Raw genomic sequence first — 21952 nt, forward strand, 5'->3', positions numbered from 1 at the left:
TTCTTAGACCTGTGCAAAGCATTCTATACTATCTCTCACTCTAAACTTTTACAAAAACTATCTAATATTGGTATAAATGGTGATGAACTTACTATTATTAGCGATTACCTGTCAAACCGAAAGCAAAGTGTGAAAATCAATAACTGCAATAGCAATCAATTACCAATTAGCTACGGCGTGCCTCAAGGAAGTGTTTTAGGTCCTACCCTGTTCTTAATATACATAAATGAATTATGTAATCTTCAAATAGATGCCAAAATTGTAAGTTTCGCTGATGATACGGTTCTCCTCTTCAAATCAAGCAATTGGAATGATGTATACATAAAAGCTAACAGGGGCATAACTGTGGTTAAAAGATGGTTAAACAATAATACTAACAATGAATGTGACCAAAACTAAATACATTGAATTTAGTATTAATCCTTCCTTAAGAAACTCAGAAAATCAAATTAAAATATGTGCTTGCAACCTGACAAATACGATAATATGTGATTGCCCTTATTTAGAACAGGTAACTAAAATTAAATACTTAGGTATTATTTTTGACAGCAATTTAAAGTGGAAACAACATATAACCATTACAGCAAACAAACTTAGAAAATTCATTTACTTTTTTAGACAAACTCGCAACTTTCTCAACCTAAGCCAGCTCAAAACAATCTACTATGCACTTTGTCAATCTTTAATAGAATATGGTATCATAGCATGGGGAGGAGCAAACGCTGCCGCCATTGATCCAATATCTAAAGCTCAGAAACTTATAATAAAGATTATCCTCAAACTACCAATCACAAGCAGTTCGGATGAAATCTTTAGGAAAATCTGTGTTATGGACATTAGGCAACTTTATGCTAAAAACATACTAACATACCTCTTCAAACACAAAACTACTTTTGACAATATCCAAACTGCTGGTGATACTAGAACCAAAGGACATAATTTCTTACAAATCCCTTTCGCTAAAACAACTTTTGGCCAGAGAAATTTTAGATATTTTGCAACAAGGCTATATAATGCTCTCCCACTAGCCATTAGACTGAACGAATTTTTAAAAAAATATAAAACAGACATCAAGTCTTGGATCATCAGCCAAGACAGATCCATGATCAAAAATTTTATAAAAATCCCTACATAAGTATGTACTCCAACTAGATGCTGATTAACAAATTTATCATTTATTATTATTATTTATTATTTTGTATCTTTTTCACAATGTCATTTAATCTAATGAAATATTTTATGTATCAAAAAATATGTAAACATTAATTCATGTATCAAATACGTCTGTCTCGACACAGGTTTATCCTAGTGAGACAGACTTCGAAAAAAAAACCTGTAAAAAAACTTTATATTGATAATAAAAAAAAATAAAAAATAAAAAAATAAAACATCGATTTGTCAATGTCAATAGGAATAAGAACATCTATGTAGTTCTAGTGAAGGAGAAGGGAAGAGAGTCAACAAGAGTCCCAACTGCTCCCAACCGTCTGGAGCCAGTCAGACTATGGCATCCCCAATTGGGGTATGATGTGAGGCAATTCTGCCGTTGAAGCTTTCTAATGTTGGAATTCCTTAATATTCTTAGAATCGTTATTTATTATTTATGTTAGTTCTCTCATCAACGTCACCGTTATTTCCAACGGTTAACTCAACAGTTGGAGATTTCTCGAATTGTCGTTAATGTCCAGTTTACTAGTTCCCGTCTTGCATGATTAAATCGATAACTTAACAATATCAGATCGATAGACTTAACTGACAATGATTTTATATCGATTTCCTGAGCACGGTTGCGCTTGTTATGTGTGTCGATAGCCTTCGCCAATATTGACAATGAAATAAATGGAAATCATTTTACGATGGCAACACCGGCAAGTATTGTCTATGGCATGACATTCCTAACTACGGTTACTTCCCAGCTATGTAAATAAATAAAAATTGGCAATGTGGAATTGAAATACATCACTTTGACATACATTTGTAGTCGGCATGTATTTTTTGACACAAAGGGAGTTAATAATTGGTCAATGCCATAACTCGTGATATTTTGAACAACTTTCTGAATACCGTGTCTCCAAGCTTGAACAGATTCAATTAATCACATATATTTTATTTAGCTATAAAATTTTTACATTTTATATCTAGTGTGTATCTATGAAGTCTTTCAATTCTACGAGCTTCGTTGTCCTCCAATTCATTAATAATACACTAAATTTGCATAACGAACGCGACTGATAGGCACTTCAAGCACTCAAAGAGTTAAGGAGCATTTAAGAAAATATTTGTATCTATGCAGGTTTTTTTATTTGTAGCCAAATGGTGGTTAATTTCCGAACAGCCCTCGTATAAGCTGTACACGATATACAGTAGAACCCCGTTAATTCGAACCCCGATAATTCGAAAAAACGCGTAATTCGAAATTTTCGCAAAAAAAATTTCCGCTGAAAAATTTTTTCATACAAAATTTTTTTTAATTCGAAATTTATTTTTGTCCGCACACGAAAATTTGTTCGTGTAATTCGAAAAAATTTGATTTTTGCGAAAATAAATCATAATATTTCGTAAATCTGAATCTAAAAGTCAGCCGTGGCGGTAAAACGCCGAAAAATGTATTTTTACGTGGTTATACATCGTCCTAATTAGTATTATTATTTTGTAAATCTGAATCGATTTACACTGGAATGTCGTATTTTTTCAAATTTATTTCGAATATCCGAGTTAAAGGGCCGAGAAAATACATTTTACGTGGATATATGTCGTAGTTTTATGAGTTTACGCCAAATATCTGCATTTAAAGGGTCGGCCGCGACGAAACTCGGCCGGGTAATTTCGATTTACGCGTAAATATATCGTATTTTTACTAACTTTACTTCAAATATCCGCGTTGAAAAAATACGGCGTGACGGAAATCGGCCGAAAAATTTTGATCCATGCCGAAATATGACATATTTTTACGAATTTACTTCAAATATCTGAACTTAAAAGGCCGGCCGCGACGAAAAACTGCCGACAAAATTCGATTTACGCGGAAATATAGCATATTTTTACGAATTTATTTCGAATATCTGAATTTGAAGAGCCGGCCGCGAAGGAATACGGCCGCGAATTCTCGTTTTACGCGGAAATATATCGTATTTTTACGAATTCAAATTCAGATATTTATTTTATTTTTATTTTATTTATTATTTAACATTATAAATGATAACAATATGCAGACTTATAAATAATTTGTTCATTATTCTATTTCTCCATAAGTTGAGCTCCAGGAGCTCAAATATTTGAAATAAAGGGCCGGCCGCGACAGAAAATTACCGCGAAATCTCGATTTACGCGGAAATATATCGTATTTTTACGAATATCTCAATTTAAAGGGTAGGCCGCGACCGAAATCGGCAGCGAAATCTCGATTTACGCGTAAATATATAGCATTTTTATGAATTTATTTCGAATATCTGAATTTGAAGAGCCGGCCGCGACGGAATACGGCCGCGAATCCTCGTTTTACGCGGAAATATATCGTATTTTTACGAATTCAAATTCAGATATTTGAAATAAAGGGCCGGCCGCGACGGAAAATTACCGCGAAATCTCGATTTACGCGGAAATATATTGTATTTTTACGAATATCTCAATTTAAAGGGTAGGGCGCGACCGAAATCGGCAGCAAAATCTCGATTTACGCGTAAATATATAGCATTTTTACGAATTTATTACGAATATCTGAATTTACAGGGCCGGCCGCTACGGTAATCGACCGCGAAAATAAAGAAATAATTGGTATTAATAAGAATTTACAACTAAAATACCACCCGGATTTGAAGAGGCGGCCGAGAAAATCGATTTTTGGCGTTTTTTTTTTTTTTTTTTCATAAAATTTCGAATTACGTGGGAATTCGTTAATTCGAAATTTGATTTTTGATGTCCGCTGGATTTCGAATTAACGAGGTTCTACTGTATCCCTAAGCAGGGAAAATATTTGTCTTTCGTTAAAACAAAAAAATAGCTTACTTTTTTTTCTCCTCTATATCCAGAGTAGTCTGCTCCACCGCCTCCTTGAGACTCTGCAGTTTCTCCTTTTCCTTCTCCTCGGTGCTGACGTAGATCTTCAGCTCCGACTCGGCCAGCTTGAACTTTTTCTTCGTCTCATCTTCCACCTTCTTCAGGTCTATCAATTTCAGTTGAACCTTGTCTTTAGCTTCTTGGAGACCGCGAGTTTCTGCACTGTAATGTTTAAAACATCATATATTTTAATTTTATATTCACATACTTATTCTTATGCGCCGGTTCAGCATTGACGTATGTAGTTGTTAAGAACGCCTTAAGCCCGGTTTAACTATACCTACACCTTGGTAAGAAGTAAAGTAACATCCTAGACCTTAATATACTTTTCAACATAATTTTCACCGACATTAAGGCATTTTTCATACCGTACGACATAAAAATATGCCGTCTGATTTGAAACCACTGCAGCACGGCTGTCGGTGTCGTTGCTCTGACCGTCAAGGTGATTCTTAAGTGGTAGTTATTGAGCGCTAGAGCTAAAAGGTACTTATTTAAAAACACCCCTCCAATTTAAATGTTTTGATATTAAATCAGATTTTTTTTAAAGTTATTGAAATATTAGACTGACTTACCCATAGATAAGAGAAACAAAGAGAGATATGACACGAAGGCATGCCGACTGACGTTGAGCTACAACCAAATTGCGCATACACATCAAAGCGGCGTAGCCATTGAAGGTTAAGTGTTCAGTGTGTAGATTGAAGCAAAGGTGTGGTGCCACTGTGCGTAGATGCGATTTGCAGTTGCATAGGTGAACGATGTTGGCGACACGTTGTGCGCTCAGTTTCAAGCTAACGACGGTTCATGGCCCATCTTCCCTTGTTTCTATTATATATGGACTTACCCAATGCTTGCCATGACACTTTGCAGTTCCGTTTCTTTAGATTCTTTTTGTTGTGATAGCTTTGTGTCTAAGTCCTGGCAATCCTTGATATCTCTCTTACTTTTGTCTGGGACCTGGCAATATATAAGTAAGATTAATTAAACAATAAAAGATGAAATTGAGGTACCAACTACTTCCAGAGTGAATTGGGGTAAGTGTGATGCTGGAAAGGGAGATGGGGCAGAGCTAGGTCCGAAAGTAACTGGCTATTCATATCTGATCACCAAACAAGGTTAAATTCAATTTTAATTCATTTTTAAAGATAATAATTAAGCCTTTATACGAGCAGCAACAAAGCTTACCGTTTAAACTCTGCTTCTTAAGTGATTCTTTTTAATTACAAGAGAGCTCTCCCCACAGGCATGACTATTGGAAAGGGGATAATACAGTCTATGCTGTCGGTGTCGGAGATAACCATTGGGAACATACAAATGAATGCTCTCCATGATAGTCGAGTTTTCAAATCAGTCTGAAGAAATGTGAAGCAACGCGCACATCCCTTCCGACCCGTAGATGGTTCATTCCGAGCATACATAAGAGAAATTCAGTAGGATAGAGCCACGGGTAGTAGCCTCCCTCAGGTACAGAAATCTCAAAAATTTGTTCTCCAACATGAGGAATTACTTCACCTGATGCAGGCTACAAACAACCGACCCACTAGCAAGCCTACACCTAACCAATGCGTTGTACAGTTTTATGAGAACCGGGATGTCCCTAAAATTCGTTGCAGTGAGAAGGACCTTTAGTTTCTGTTGTGACTCCGGGTTTGTCTCACAACTCTTAAAATAAAACTCTGTGTCAACAAAACACTTAACCGGACTTTATTGTGATATAATGAGCTCTGATGGCTTCTTTAGCAGGCGGTAGGAATTATTCGGGACCCCTCCACCTTGAGCTTGCAATAGTATTTATTATAGACTGCATTATCGACAACTATATACAATCTATGGGTAACCTCTTAAACTACTATCTGGTCCTTCTACGGGTAACCTCTTAAGCTACTATTTAGTGCTATCTATAAGTAACCTCTTAAATAGGATATCATAGATTCTCACCTGCTCAAAATCAATAAGTTTTCCCTTCTCCTGCTCCAGAACTCCCTGGATGTTCTTCTTCCTTTTGAGGGTCTGCGTCATTTCAGCTTGAAGTGACACATCCTTGGTCTTCATTCGCTTAAAGAGTTCTGTCAGCTCCTCCTTGCGAGCTTCTAGCTTTTCAAATTTCCTGGAATAATAATATTAAAATAAAATATAAATAAACATGGGATGGCGCAAAGGACTTGAAAAGATCACACTCGTAGATGTTGCCTAAGTGAGCTAGGTAACTACACAATACATATGGATAGAAATTCACTGAGGACTAACAGAATGCGAAACCCCAGGCCGTAAAACACGTGCCGCCGATGGGAATTGAACATGCAGCCTTCCCGTCAGCGGCATGTATTTTTTCTCAGAAGATTTTTTCAATTTTTATAAGCTAATAATTTCAGGCTAATAATTATTGCCTAAAAATAAGATGATATCCTTTGTGCTATGCATAAAAAACCTTGTCTCCTAAAGATTAGTTTATCCTTAAAAACAATAAAATTATTTATCAACAACATTAGTTAATAGTCCACATCGAGCGAGACAATTACATTTGACAGATAACATCGACTAAAATATCCTTAGTATGTACACCAAGCCTGTTCGCTCCCTAGATAAGCTTGAAATTAACCGTCTGGAGCCAGTAGAACAATGGCATCCTCAATTTGGGTATGTTGAGATTCTGAACAGTGGTCTTTCACCAGGGCGATACTGAGAGTATTTTCCACTCGTGCTAAAGCCATCTCAAACTGCTCTTTAATGAACAGAGACAGAGTACGCAATGTTGATTAGCAGTCCCAATCTAATAAGTTAAAATTTAGGTTGGCAACATTGGTTTCCATTCAAATCTACATACATGGAAGGCATTTTTATTGGAAGGCGTGTGTGATATTTATGATCTATTCACTGATATAACAGGTAATGGCTGATGACTGTTGGTCAAAAAATAACCAATAAATGACAGATAAAAATATATATAACTTACTTGGTTCCTTGTTGGTATTCGTGAGATTTTGTATCTTTGACAGTTTTCAATTCGCTCATTTTTTGGTCCAATTCGTCCAACAATGCCTGATGCTTGTCCTTTTCTTCCTTAGTGACATTTATTTTCTTGTTTGTTGTGTATCTAAAATAATTTAAATATTCATTTTCAAATTATTTATTTTGGCTTTCACTTAACCCCTCCAGCAATTGAGGGCATATATGACCGGGCGACCATATTTTATAAAAGTATTTTTATCTTTTTTTTTCTGTCATGCGAAAATACATAATTTTTTTGACATTAAAAAGGGAAATAATAATTCTTTCTTATACTGGAACCATTAATAAAATCCTAAAATTAGCCAAAAATGAACAATTCATATTTCGCGCCGCTATCCTAACAATCGGTTTAACTTTAAAAATTATTTCTTATTTTTTATTATTTGAAAGAGATAAAATTGAAGGTACAATTTTCTTACAAATTCTCCATACAAAACGAATGTGTTTTAATATCGAGTACTCTCACTATTTCGATGATTGGGATAAAAAATTAAGTAAAAATGTGGTTAGCGTTTTTGACAACATTTTTGACGATTGATATTAAAATTTTATTATTTAGAAATAGTTATGTTTATTTTAAATGCATACAACAGAAAGATAATTTTATCTAGTTGCTAAAACATTATTTGTTTTTAGGTAAAATTAAGAAATAAGGTGTTTATACCGCATTTGAAATACACAGAAAACATTGCAAACTGAACAAATGTGATGAATGTGCTGAAGGGTTAAGGGTGATCTTGGCCATACAAAGTTTTTTTCTTAAAACTAGTCACATTTTTTTTAAACAAAACTACAGTTATATGAAATAGACAACTTATAAACAAATAAGTGTAGATAAATATACAGATGGAATAGTGTCTTAACATAAACAGTATAGCGCTGGTAATATTAGGTAATTACAAAATTATAAAAATAGGAACCTTTGTACAATAATAGCGGGCGTTCTTCGTTATTTAAAAGAACAGATTTAAAAAAAATTTGTAACAGATACAGCAAGTTGTGGTTTTCCTTTAATTTTTAACAACACTTCCTCCGCCAACACTAATTTATTACGACATAATACAAACATCGAAAAAACTCTCAAGTTGTTTTTAGTGGCTTGTGGTAAGTCAAACAGCCACGGTGACTCCACTATCGCTTTGGAAGAACTTAGCCAAACTTAAGGCAGTTGTTTTACTGTGTATAATATCAGAGATCTTCATGTTTTGCCTAAACTAATTTTTAGTCCATCTTAGGGGTGCTATTTTGGTATTTTGAAATATTAAGGCGGCGCATCTAATAATTTAGGACGCTGATTAAAAAAAGTGGCTCGATATATTATACACTGTGTACGGAAACTAGTACAAGAGGGAAGCCGGTGAATCTAAATCACTTTTATTTTGACAACTAAAGAGTCTAAAAAGTTTTGAAGCCGGGTACATACACTTCGACACATTTTAAAAGACAACAATTGTATACCCCTAGCGAACGACTTTCAATTTTTAAATATTACCTAAAAATTTGATTTACTACAACATTGACTCAATGTAATGCAGATTCACCATTTTCACGCTTGTACTACAAGTTTCCGGAAACCATATATAAGAATAAGAAAGAAGAGCATAAGCCGTATAAAAATGTTTTTAATTGACGTACATGTATTTCTGCAGCAGCGAGTTCTTGGCCCTGGTGAGGTTATTCATGATGTTGAGCTGCGCAAGGGCCTCCTTCATGGGACCCTCCAGTTTCTGCTTCTCTCCCTCCACCAGGCGCACCCGGTTCAGCTTCTCCTTGCGGGCCTCCGACAACTCTTCCACGCGGAGGGACAGCTTCTCTATGGGCTCCTGGAATAACACACAACAACAAACTTTCATACATACAGAGCTCAAAACATTTAACCTCTAGTGTGCCAAGAAATCCACCGAGGATTTCTGACGTTTGCATCCGTCTTGCGCCGGCGAATCCACCGTAAATTTGCTAGTAGCTCACCACACTTGCCTTGATTTTATTTAATTACTTATTTAATTACTTCTCAGGCCTCGGCCATATTCTTTCTGTCAGAAGGTCGGAGTATTTCTGCTTTGTGATAAAATCCAAATAAATGGAATACATATTTCTGAATGTATCCGAAAACTAAAAACTGTTGTAAGGTGATTAAATATGCTCTCATATTATATGATTAGAAATAAACATATATTTTTTTAAGTATTAAAATTTCAATTCAAAATTTTAAAAATTATAATTTCACTTCACGTTCTTTGTAACTAAAATTACTGAACAGGAAAAATATATAAACACACACTTATTTTATTAGACAAATGTATTACAACCATTATCGTCACCTCAGTTTCTTGTCATTTAATATAAAATAATAAATGCATGTTTCAAGACCGTGATGGTACCTCACGGGAAGTGACTCAGAGGTAGATTAACGACGAAGTGGATAGAAGGCGTAGACGAGGATTGGGGCAGGACGGTAAAGACTAAAGAATGGAGGCGAACGGCGAGAGAACGTAGCCAATGGAGAACATTTGTGAAGGAGGCCAAATCCCGCCCTGGGATATTGTAATGCCACGATAATGACAATGATTTCACTTAATTTTCTTGACAACTATTTAATTATTTGAATTAACTTACCTTAAACCTGGCAGTCCCCACGATATCTTCCAGATACTCTAGCATTCCAGACTCATGCTCGTTTGGTCCCTTAGGCTTCATCATAGCAATCTGCTCCACTTCTCCCTAAAACAAAATACTCTAATTTAACTATTTATTAAAAATAGAACATTACAATAAATTCATAAGTTGCTCAACTAAATAGGGAAATCCTGTGTCGAGATGTGCAGCGACACAATTGAAATAAATAAAAATACACATATGTAAACATAATATAATATTGATAATATAAACCTACAAAATTATTACAAAAATAAACACAAACATTTTTGTTATTTGTTTTTGGGGTATTATGCCGTGTTTCGCTAACTCCTTCTTTAGCCAACGTTTCGGACAGCATTGCAGTGTCCATCATCAGGGCAGATGTGTACAGATGTGTACACATCTGCCCTGATGATGTGTACACACTTCACATCATAATACCCCAAAAACAAATAACAAAAATACTTTTGGCCGTGAAAATCTTAAATCAAACACAAACATTTTTAAGCAAAAATTACAGCTGCGCAGTTTATTTAAAGTTCGTAAAGATAACATTCCAATGACTAAATAAGTATTAGAAAGTACCTGTGTTGGCTTATCAGCCACAATCATAGGGTGACCATAATGACAATGACAAGAGGGATAGCATAAATAAATATTAACAATAAATAAATGAAAATGAAAAGGTATATGTATACATATACCTGTTAGTTTAAATACATATAAGCAAATTGAGTAAATAATAATAATAAGTACATAAATTAAATAGATAAGATGTAGAAGAGAAACATTAAAAAATCAAAAGCAGTGAAAACTAATTTAATGATTTATTTTAGTTAACATAAATGAGTATACTAATTACTAAAGTATTAAAAAATATATATACACATATTTTTCTAACTTCAAAATGTGCACACACATAGCCAGAGGAATAATGATGTCTGGTTATTTATAACTTGGGAATGCAAAGTTAAAAATTTGTATTTATTTGTAAGTTAGGAATGCCAATCTAAAAATTTATATTTTTTTACCTGTAGAATCAAAAATCTGTTGTGGTCCAAATCAATATTGAAGGATTTGAGGACCCTGGACACCTCCTTGAACTGGACTTTTCTCCCGTCCACAGTATAGTGGGAACTATTATCCTTGTAGGCAGTTCTTGAAATGATAAAGGCAGAATTTGGTACAATTGTGTACTCGTCTTCACCTTCCTGAAAGAGGAAAATAAACATTAATAACCCCTCAGGATCATAATATGGTTTCATAGAAATCATTGTATCTCCCTTACCGTCATTGTCATAAATAAAATCTAAATGGTGTTAGAAAGAGAAAACACCACGCTTTACATTCAAATCTAGAAGTTTACAACAGAAGAATTCAAACATACACCTGCATGCAGAGGCGTCTCCAGGGGTTCAGAAACGGAAGGTCAATCGAAAAAAAAATTAATATGAAATGTTAATACATATTGCTAATTCATAATGAATATTATAAAAACGCCAATGTATGTAATTAATTTGCCGGTACCCACCTATTCTGTAGCCGGTAGTACAATGTACAATATTGTTAAATTTAAGATTATTATTTACACATACAACTAATCAATGTTTCTTTCTTTTAAAGATCTTTTCCTATTAAAAGTTTAATTTTAATCTGTATTGTCTCCAAACTCAGTCAATTGTTTATCAGTAGACTTAAAACGTAAACAATGAAAGCAAAAGTACATTTATTTTATTGCACTGATAAAAATGATAACTTTTGTTTTTAACTTCTTTATTTTTCTCTCTTGTAACTTGACTAATTGTTACTTTATTTGAATACATTTGTCATGATTCAATGAAATGTTTGCGATTTCTTTCAATACGATATCCACAGAATTTGACATTTTAAATTAATCCATGCAAATTACGTCAACAATGGATAAACATTATTTCAAGTTCAAGATGGCTATCATTTATAACACAAAAAACTTACGACTGACATTTTTTCACATCTCTCTCTAATAGCTTAACCTCTCAGAAAAGGTCTTTTATTTACTTTGTGTTCCTTTGCGAACTGTCAAAACGCGAAAATTTTTGTGTTATTCACGAGTTTTGTTAAAAGCTTCATAACTCACGTTTTGGGAAACGTAGCCTCATTCTAAAAAATGTTTTGGAAAGATTATGAAATTCACTATCGTATTGTTTTGTTATACGTAAATATTTGCGTTTCTAAATATACATTTTCTGAAAACGTCAAAAATATGTAAAAATCGCTGACCATTATTTCAAAGCTGTGAAAAATGTACTATTTTCTGAGTATCATAAAGAAATAACACTTTATATATTGAAGAAATATAATTAAAAACTATTAGTCACCTCAAAATATTAACCGTCCAAACTAAAATATTTTTAATAAATTATTTAAAAACGCAATAAATTATGAACGAACAAGATGACAAGTCCAATCGACTTAGATAATGCACCTCGAAATTCCATAGATATTCTTGAATACAGACGCGTAGCGTTATTCATTATCGATACTCTGTTTTTTAAATCATGGCAATCCGTATACTAGTGATGGAAATAAATCGATTTTTGTAAAATCTCGCGCGTTTACGTGAAAAGACGTACTAATGTCTTGACCGCTATTATCATATTTACGTCTTTTGACGTTCTAATGTTCCGAGTGGTTAATAATCTTAGGTCGTAGATATCTCTATCTCAACGCGGTCATGTCCGAAAATCCCTTGAAAATAAATTTTGTATGATACTAAGCGTACGTCAGACATGATAGTGTTTACCTCCTTTGTCTCTATAGCAAAGAGAAAGAAAGGAGATAGCTTCGGGATAAAACTTGAAGTGATCCACGCTAGGTACATACTTCTGTTTCTCATTTGGACGCTAGATGGCACTGGAACTCGGTATTTCAGTACGAATATTAAAAATAAATTAATACATAATTGGGTAGTTCGTTAAATCCTTCTTTATATTAATACTATTGCAGCATATTTTGGGAGGTCTTTGACCAAAAGACCTTCGTAGACTGCCTGTATGAAACAAAAAGTTTGTAGTAAGGTTGTTGTAAAAAGAACATTGTATCGCCTTCACCATCTCCTTAGTGCTTAACACAGTTGACATATGAATGATGACATGGTTTATTCAAGAAACGTGCCAACCCCGCTGGTACCAAATACATAGGTTGTCTCAATGTGTTTTGTCTCCAGCCATCGAAATGGTATACAAGTTTTGCTTTAAAATTTCAATGTAATCAAGTTGAAATTGTAGAATTGCAACCATTATTTCAAATATAAATTTTGATATCATATTTGGCTTTGAGATATTAACTATATTTTACCCGACCTATAAGGGGGTTAAAGTTTTTTTTGATTTTTTCAATCAAAGCTAAAATTTTCCGCGTTTTGACATCACATTTGATCTTGTTAGTATGATGTGACGTTTGCCGAAAGGTTCTGCTTCAATCTAAACATGCACAAATTATTTAAATAACTCAAACTAATAGCCTAGTTTATGCATTTTTTTCCATCTCCCCTGATTTAAATATTTGTTTCTTGCACTAATTAAGTTGAAGTGTTATTTCAATAATTTGGGAGTACATATTTTTTGAAGTAAGCAGAATAGAGAAATTTTGCCCAATCTCCAACCTCAAGCAGAACTATATTGCGCATTCGGCACGACTAATAGATCCTCAACACAATCCAACTTGCAGAATAATAATCCAACGTCAGGTATCTGCAAAGCGAATCGTGTGAACGCGAAACCGCCGACCAAATTACTATTATTCCCTTTGTCGGGCAGTCGGAATAATAATAATATGGTTGGCGGGTCAACATGTTGGGTTCTGCAAATGGGAAAGTGTTTAGGGTCTTTTACAGATGACCTGAAGTCATATGTCCAAACCTGCCGGAAGGTACATCATAAGCATCTTGCATCAACTTTTTATGTGAAAACCGCACAAGAGACCCAACTGCTCCCAACCGTCTGGAGCCAGTGGGACTATGGCAACCATAATTAGGGTATGTTGTAAAGCCGAAGGTCATGGGGAGGGGAAGGAGATGGAAGAGAAGGTGGGGGAAAGTACCTGGCTATTCAAATCCGCTCAACAGACACGGCTAAAGACATTTCAAACAATGTTTTAGTTCTGAATTGTGGTCTATACCAGGGTGATACAACCAGATGATTACTTCTGCCATTCTTTTAATAAATTTATATAACCTGATCGATAATTTGAGCAAAATGGACGGAGACGGTTGCGCTGGTGATGTTGGGGAACTTCTTGGAGGAGTGCAGAAGTACGGATATCTTCTTCGACCTGATCTTGGTGGCTCTGTACCCAAATACAAACAGCATTGAGTCGATCACGTTGCTTTTACCGCTGCCATTCGGGCCGATGATGGCAGTAAAACTCTGCAAACACATAAATAAAAAAATTGTCAATATAAAATGATAGGATATTGTAACCGAGCCTTATGCGGGAAAACAGTGTTAAGGCGATGCAGCACATCGTGTAACATTTGGAATCGGGATGCTAACAATAACACTCCTTATATTGATGGAGATAAGGTTTATATTCCCGCTTAACACCAGACGCCTATTTTGATTAATGCAAGAAAAAACATCACCAAAACCTTTTTTTAAAATTAAATAACAAAAAGGTGGTTCGTAAGTAGCAGTTTTTATAGATCTGATACTTTTTCTGAGCTTATAAAAATGCTTGATCATTTCTAATCCAACTTCGTGCTATTATCTAAAATATTTCTAAGGGATCAAATTTTCAAACAACAAACTCATGACTTGCATAACTACGTTGTGCTTCGTCTTAAAGAAATAACGCTGGTTTCATCCGCAGATGGCAGTACAAGGCCTAGAATGACAGACGGTAGAGAGCGCATGCTCCTTTTATCGGTCAAGTCAAGCAAATTTGAAACTGACGGCGCTTTGAATATCTGACATTATTTTAACTATTTCTGTGAAGCCGAGTAGTGCAGATTGGTAAAAAAAATGTATTGCAGTTTTGTCCAATCATTATGAACATGATCCTGATAAACTCAGCAGTGATACTGACACCGAATAAACCGATTTAATGGCAAAGAAAATAGTTAAAATATTTTAGTCAAAATTTCTACATAGTAACTCAGCATACCCAAGCTATAAAAGTACTAAACGAAAATCGAATATTATTTGAAATGCAACAAATGTGTTTGTAATATGTTTATTATGGTCTGCCTATCGGTATTTGTCCTTACCTGATTTCTTTAAATACGCCCGACATCTCTCGCTCGCTTCCACGTAGGAGTTGAGTGGGTGCGGAACAGAGATTTAGATTTGAATCGGGTTTCACAGTCATAAACACCCTTATTCCATGAATTGAATTACTACAATAAAAAATAATATACTATCCTTTTGTTGAAATACCGATGTAAACGAAAGGCACGGAGATAAATATAATTATAAGACTTGCATTACGATTCGATATTCGATTATGTACATATAGTTGGGACCTTTACAAAGAGATTGGTATATAATATTCATATAAAAACATTGAAAATTCCGTATTTTCTGCCATTGAAATGAGGCCAGTGCAAAAGGTAGAACTGCCCATTCCGGCGTTTAGCATCAATCAACCGAACGGGTAGAACTACCTTTCCCGGCCGAAGTGTGTTAACTAGCGTTGCTTTGGTTCAGTCTGTCTATGAAGATAGAGAAACAATAGCGCATTTTAGTTTTACCTCCATCAGATGGCAATGTTTTTTTTAAAAAAAGCATGCTTTTACCTGTCACAGGTGAAATATATATAAACACACATTTATGCGAATGCAAAGTTTTGTCAAAATTTCAAAGCAATCGGAGAAGAACTTTAGGAGATTTAAGATATTGAACAAAAGAACATTTAAATTTTATTTATACAGATATGCAAGTAAGCGGGACACAAAGGTTAAGAAATTTGTATGTTCTAGCAGCACTAACCTTATGAAATGGTCCCAATCTCTCAGTACCGGCGTAGCTTTTGAAGTTTTCATTGACAATGTCTGTTATTATAAGCCTAGGTCCATCGGCTTCCATGGAAAGCGTTGGTTTCGGTGCCGGGGGGATATAGATATCACCGATCCTAATGCCGCCTTCTTCATCATCAGAAATATGGTCCATGTCATCTTCCTCTCCACCGTCTCCATTGCTAGTAGATGGATGGGCTCCATCGCCGCAATGTCCGTTTGTCGCGGGCCTATCAACTTCCATAGGCTCCTCTTCATCACCACCAGCGGACTTCCTTTTACCCATATTTCCTGAAAGGTTAACACCAAACATCAAGAACTAAGTGGGCAAAACATAACAAAATGTATGCGCAATCAATGTACAATGTTATTTGTTTTGCAAAGTTACCTGGATTTATGCGACGACAAAAACTGTGGCAATCATAGTTTTAATAGATTTTCAATAACTGGGGTATTAATTTTAAAAGAAATACAAGTAGTATTACTAATAAATAAGAATTAAATCACTTTGGCGGGATCTGGTGAAGAAATTTGGCATTTGGAGATATTTTGACGGTTATATTCATAGACAATCGTTTGATTTTAAAATTTCTATTAGTGATGCTTCGTTGAAATATTTATTTCGAAATGATCCTTCATTTAATGTTTCGAAATAATTACTTCGAAACGGAAAACCATTTCACTTAATTTATTAATTAAGGTTTTTTGTTGAAATACCAAGGCTCATTGATTAATTATTTCATAATAGAAGTGATCGAAGACATTATACATTAATGATAAATCGTTGTGAATTTATAGAGATCTGAAAATTTCGCGTTTCCTACAAAATGAGCTTGGACGTTTAATTCGTAATTTATAAACGAAATTTTGTCATTTTCACAAAAATAATTGCTTAAGTTTGAAAAATCACTGCACGGCCATTTTTTTGCTACAAAACAATACAAAAACCTTAACATAATATTTTATTTGTTGCAAAATACCACCCCTTAAAAAAATTATTTTTACGTCGCCGAAAAATTCTACTATTCTATTCTACTATCCGGCTATTCTACTTCGGCCTTTTATATGAATACTGAACAAGAGTTCCAACTGCTCCTAACCGTCTGGAGCCATTGTGACTATGTCATCCCCAATTAGGGTATGTTGTGAGGCAGGAGGTAGTAAGGGAAAAAGAATATAGGGAAGAGGAAGGTGGAGTACCTGGCTATTCAGATCTGGTCACCAATCACGGCCAAAGTCATTTCAAGTAACGTTTCAATTTTGAATTTTTGTCTTACACCTAAGTGAAACTAAGAGTATCTTCCACTTTGGAAATACTAATCATAAATTCTTCTTATAGATGGTTCTGATTGTTAACATAGTATTTCCAATGTCATAATAAAATAATATTATTTGCATTTTTATTTTTTTCTTGTTTTCCATCCTAAAGACAGGCATCGCTTTGGTAGAGATCAATAAACCTGAATATTATGTCATTCGACCACTACAGACATGTTTGATAATGAAGATGCCGTGTTCCTAATTTTAATATAAATGTCTTCTTTCGCTAGAGGACGCAAAAAACATAAATAAACCACCCACCAAGGAACTAAAAATCGCAAGCGAGTTATATCATGAGTTCAAACGTATCATATTTTAATATTTGAAACTGTTTTCTTTATATATATTCAAACGTATCGATTCCGTGTAAAACTCGAACGATGACTCACACTTGAACAGCAAAAGTAGACCTCCTTTCAACTTTAGTCGCCCAACTCTGTTGACAGGGTGTTCACGTTCACACTTTTGTCGATTACCTTTAAAGTGTAATTCAATAAAGAGTTGATTAAATAAAATCGCCATGTCCTAAAGGGGTATATCGCTCAGCTAAAAAGTTGATCAACTTTGTTAAAAAGGGTGTTCAGTGTGTTCCCATTGATTACATTTCAAGTGTTTTTCAACAGAGAATTGATCAACTAAAATCTCACCGCCTGAACCGTTTTATTCTACCAATTTTTTCACTCACATCTACTGATTTTCATTTTCGCGGCATGGCATCATTGCCGAGAACGCCGAGAACTGTCAACCCTGTCAACCGCTGTCAACCACCGTCAGCTGTCAAGATTGTCGGAAGCACGTGCTAATTATTGGTAGTTAGAAAATCTGTTATCAGTAACGTAGTGTATTCTTTACGGAGATAACTGATCTTAAGCACATTTAATTTACAATGGCAACGCAAACTTACAAAGAAAAACTTAAGCTTATCGAAGATAACATTGTTAGTTATGCAGATTTCCCGAAAGCTGGAATATTATTTAAGTAAGACAAAAATATTTATTACATTCAAATCAAAATATTGTATACATATTATACCATAATATATATAATATTATACTTTATTATCACAGATCAAAGTTCTTACCGGCGATTTTAAACACGTTTTTGTCTCATTAAAACAATAAAATAACAACCATCAGAACTTTAATTTATGACATTTAAAAATAAAGGTCTAAGGTTCTTATTTTAAATTATTTTTCAATTTTTTTTTTACAGGGATATTTTTTCAGCTCTTGCCAAGGGCAACGTCTGTAAGGCCCTGAAAGAGGTTGTGCTGGAACATATAAAGAAAAACTTTCCCGATATAGAAGCCGTTGTTGGTTTGGAATCTCGAGGATTTCTCTTGTGCTTTATGGTGGCTGCCGAGTTAGAACTGGCTTGTATTCCCATCAGAAAGAAAGGAAAACTTCCTGGGGATGTTCAATCCTATTATTACTCTCTGGAATATGGATCGGTAAGCAATTAAATTGTTTGTCCTGATGATTACTTTGCATGCTTTATTGGAGTCTTGATAGCCTCCACAAATTCATTTGGGTAAATATACAGCAAATAAGGGCATGCTTAATTCGAACATTTTATTTTAAAAACACCTTAAATCTGTTATATAATAATGAGACCTAATTATTTCTATTTCTAGAAAAATATTATTATTATTAAGAACCTATTTAACCTTTCCTTATCTGTGGTGTGTATTTACTACACATTGCTTCTAATAACTATACATTCTGGGTTCAGATTTTAGGTATTCCTCTGTTATTCATTTATTTTATGCACTGAATTAAAAAATAATATTTTACATAGTTTTCATATTCAATTAAAAATCCGTCATTAGATAAGGACTGCTTGCACGTTTGTTTAGCATCTGCCGATGGTTTTTTCTTGTTTTCAGCAATTAAATTACAATTATTGTCACTTTTCATGTAAAATATAATAAACATAAGCGAATAACTATGAATATTCATATTTTTCTGATATTAAATTGATTATTTTGAGATGTGTATTGACTACACAGCACCGGAACGCATGGATTGTTTTAGCACAGTAAGAGAAAGGTTATATCATAGGTTCACATTTTGGTTAAATAAGAGAAAAAAAAAACTAACTTAAAATCAATAACAATGGCCACCAAGCAAACAATCGATTTTAATTTTAAAGTAATAACTACTTTTCATTTCCGGAAACTGAAATACTTATTTTTCATTATTACCTATACAATATTTTTTTAAATAAAACCATTTGATTCACCTTAATTACTATAAAAGGCATTTGTATTTGGGAAATTTTAATTTTAACATTCTAATTTTCTTTTTTTGTTATTTGTTTTTGGGGTGTTATGCCGTGTTGCGCTAACTCCTTCTTTAGCCAACGTTTCGGACAGCATTGCAGTGTCCATCATCAGGGCAGATGTGTTAGCCCTGATGATGGACAGTTCTGTCAAGCAGCTAACCTATATTGATATAATAACAGAACTTTTATGGGACTTTCACAGAACTCGAAAATGAACGCTGAAATTTGAAGAATTGTTCAAATTCTCCGAAACAACCCGTCCTTAATATTTGTAAGCCATTTGTAACTAAAGGTTACTGGATTTTTTTTTAATTCAAAAAAGTATTTACTATTTGATATTTTTAGAAATTTAATTAACTCTGTTTTTATTGCATCAATTTAATATTTTGAATAATTCTAAAAATTTTGAGGTCTTTTGCAAAAACCAAGATAAATACATCATGAATTTTTTTTGTAATATCAATAAGATTACACCAAGATTTTTTGCGTTTATAACAAGATATTTTGAGTTACATCATAAAATTTTATCAAAAGTAGGTTATGAGGCTGATTAAATTATAATATGTGAGTTCATTCATCTGTCATGTAAACAGGAAGACAAAAATTTACACTTATTAGTGTGATTGGACAATGTTGTACTTTGCCCCGTAGTGACAAAAACTCGTTGTTTTGTTTATAGGTTAATTGTCACTTTATTTTTCAATAAAAACTTTTTGTTACTGGATAATTTATCAGACCCTGGATTCATTTTGAAATTTTTTTTCATTAGTGTTTTGTTACAACTACAATATGTTTTTTTAATCTAACAGCAATTTATAATACTGTTAAACCATTACATCACAATACATATAGACTTGCTACTGTCTCACAAAATTAAGATAAAACGTGGCAAGTAAGGCCATTCGTACCTGGAGATACTTAAAATCCAATAGCAGATGCGCCGCTCGTGAGTACCCACCATACTATTTTGCTAGTGTTTGTACACGATGATACGGGTTTGACACCAGTTGCACGCTACTGACAGTGCTGGTAGCATGCTACGCGAATTGTATTCATATCTACAACTCGTTTGATAGAAATTACATTCAAACATGATTTGAATATTTTCTATAAGTGGGAAAATATCCATGTTCATATAACTATAATTTACCGAAATACATAAGAAAGGATTTAGCCGAGAAGACGTGGAGTGAGGTTGGAAAGAAAAGTCCATTTGACATCATTCTCATGTAGTTCCTTGGCGGAGACGAATACCCTACAATTGACATTTATTTACTTGTACAGGTGAACCCAAAATCTTCTTTTAGATCATTATTTATGTTTGTAAATATAAAAAAAGAACAATATTATTTTCTTCGTCGCTAGATTCACTTGACATTGTATTAACTCAACAGCTGCACGTGAAAAAATCATCAAGTTCAGTATATTTCGGGAAGTGTCGTATACGAATACCAGCATTAAAGAGTAGGATATCGGTAGGCTACTTGTAGTTGCGTCAGTCATGTATCTTGTAAGTATTTCCATGTAAGAAGGGCCTAAAAAACACTGTTATGTTTCCATTAAATTCTCAATTTAAACGTTGCTCATATATGACAAAGATATATCTGTATATTTTTTTATTTTATGCGGAATAAACGATAGGACCGAGCGGCTTTTTCATATTTAAAATTTAACATTTTAACCATAATATTAAATTTTTTTTTCTAGGATGTGTTTGAAGTCCAGACAGCACACTTGAGGCCCGGTTTGAAGTGCCTCATAGTGGATGATTTGATAGCTACCGGAGGATCCATGGTAGCCGGAATCAACTTGCTGAAAAATGCCAGGTGTGATGTGGTCGGATGTCTGGCGGTCATAGAACTAGGTTATCTGAACGGCGGAACCAAGATAAGGAAAGAAAGTGGGGTCAAAGTTGATGCGTTGCTCAATTATAAAGAATAAGTTATATTGCTACATTAAAATATATTTTTTTATGTGAATACCCCACAAGAATCCCAACTGCTCTTAACCATCTGTGCCAGTGACTATGGCATCTTAAATTGTAGTAGATTGTGAAGCTGGAGGTAGTGGGAAAGGGAAGGAGATGGGTAATAGATAGATTAATCACAAAGTTACATAGTAGCTATAAGTGGCGCCTTGTGATTTTTTTACTTTGCTCTGTAGAGGGTATGAAACAAGGGCTAGTCAAACAAATTTATCTTATTTATTTTTCGGAATAACTTTATTGAGTAAAACCTCAAATTGTAATATTTAATTATTGAAGACAATATTAGCGATTTCTAAATGAAAATCTGAAACAGAAAAATCAGAAAAGGATACGGTCCTAGATTTGACCGTACCCTTTTCTGATTTTTCTGTTTCAGATTTTCATTTAGAAATCGCTAATATTATCTTCAATAATTAAATTTATCTTAAAAAATCATACAAATAATTCTAAGTCTTAACTAACTAACCATCACACCCTCTGCAGGGGTAGGCAGAGGGAACGGACCGCCAAACAACTAGGTCTTGGCGCACACTTTTCGACTCATTCACATGCATTGTCTCACACATACTCTTCTGTTATTCTGACTTTTGAAATGGCTCGACTCAAGTAAGTACTTGGTTCACTTGATCGTGCCATGTCATCCTCAGGCATCCCAAACTTCTTCT

General features: G+C 34.2%; 2 protein-coding genes across 2 annotated transcripts in view; one reads left to right on the forward strand and one right to left on the reverse strand.

Annotated features, from left to right (window-relative positions):
• glu (structural maintenance of chromosomes 4-like protein gluon) overlaps nucleotides 1-16240 on the reverse strand; it is a 35643-nt gene extending 19403 nt beyond the window's left edge. The window contains exons 1-10 of the mRNA XM_089646329.1: nucleotides 16086-16240; nucleotides 15672-15988; nucleotides 13920-14111; nucleotides 10737-10916; nucleotides 9685-9789; nucleotides 8704-8891; nucleotides 7013-7153; nucleotides 5998-6166; nucleotides 4904-5016; nucleotides 4006-4218 (exon numbers count right to left, since the gene is read on the reverse strand). Coding sequence (XP_089502455.1) covers nucleotides 4006-4218; nucleotides 4904-5016; nucleotides 5998-6166; nucleotides 7013-7153; nucleotides 8704-8891; nucleotides 9685-9789; nucleotides 10737-10916; nucleotides 13920-14111; nucleotides 15672-15983 — 1613 coding nt within the window. The 5' untranslated portion in view covers nucleotides 15984-15988; nucleotides 16086-16240. The remainder of the gene's footprint in view (nucleotides 1-4005; nucleotides 4219-4903; nucleotides 5017-5997; nucleotides 6167-7012; nucleotides 7154-8703; nucleotides 8892-9684; nucleotides 9790-10736; nucleotides 10917-13919; nucleotides 14112-15671; nucleotides 15989-16085) is intronic.
• A 1559-nt stretch (nucleotides 16241-17799) lies between these two features.
• On the forward strand, nucleotides 17800-21496 carry Aprt (adenine phosphoribosyltransferase). The gene is made up of 3 exons (XM_089646382.1): nucleotides 17800-17995; nucleotides 18230-18467; nucleotides 21008-21496. The coding sequence occupies exons 1-3, from the start codon at nucleotides 17904-17906 to the stop codon at nucleotides 21239-21241; spliced, it is 564 nt and encodes a 187-aa protein (XP_089502508.1). The 5' UTR covers nucleotides 17800-17903; the 3' UTR covers nucleotides 21242-21496.
• Nucleotides 21497-21952: the final 456 nt, after the last annotated feature.

This window comes from Hesperophylax consimilis, chromosome 24 (genome assembly GCF_061612785.1).
Source record: "Hesperophylax consimilis isolate HC1 chromosome 24, BYU_Hcon_1.0, whole genome shotgun sequence".
Taxonomy (NCBI): domain Eukaryota; kingdom Metazoa; phylum Arthropoda; class Insecta; order Trichoptera; family Limnephilidae; genus Hesperophylax; species Hesperophylax consimilis.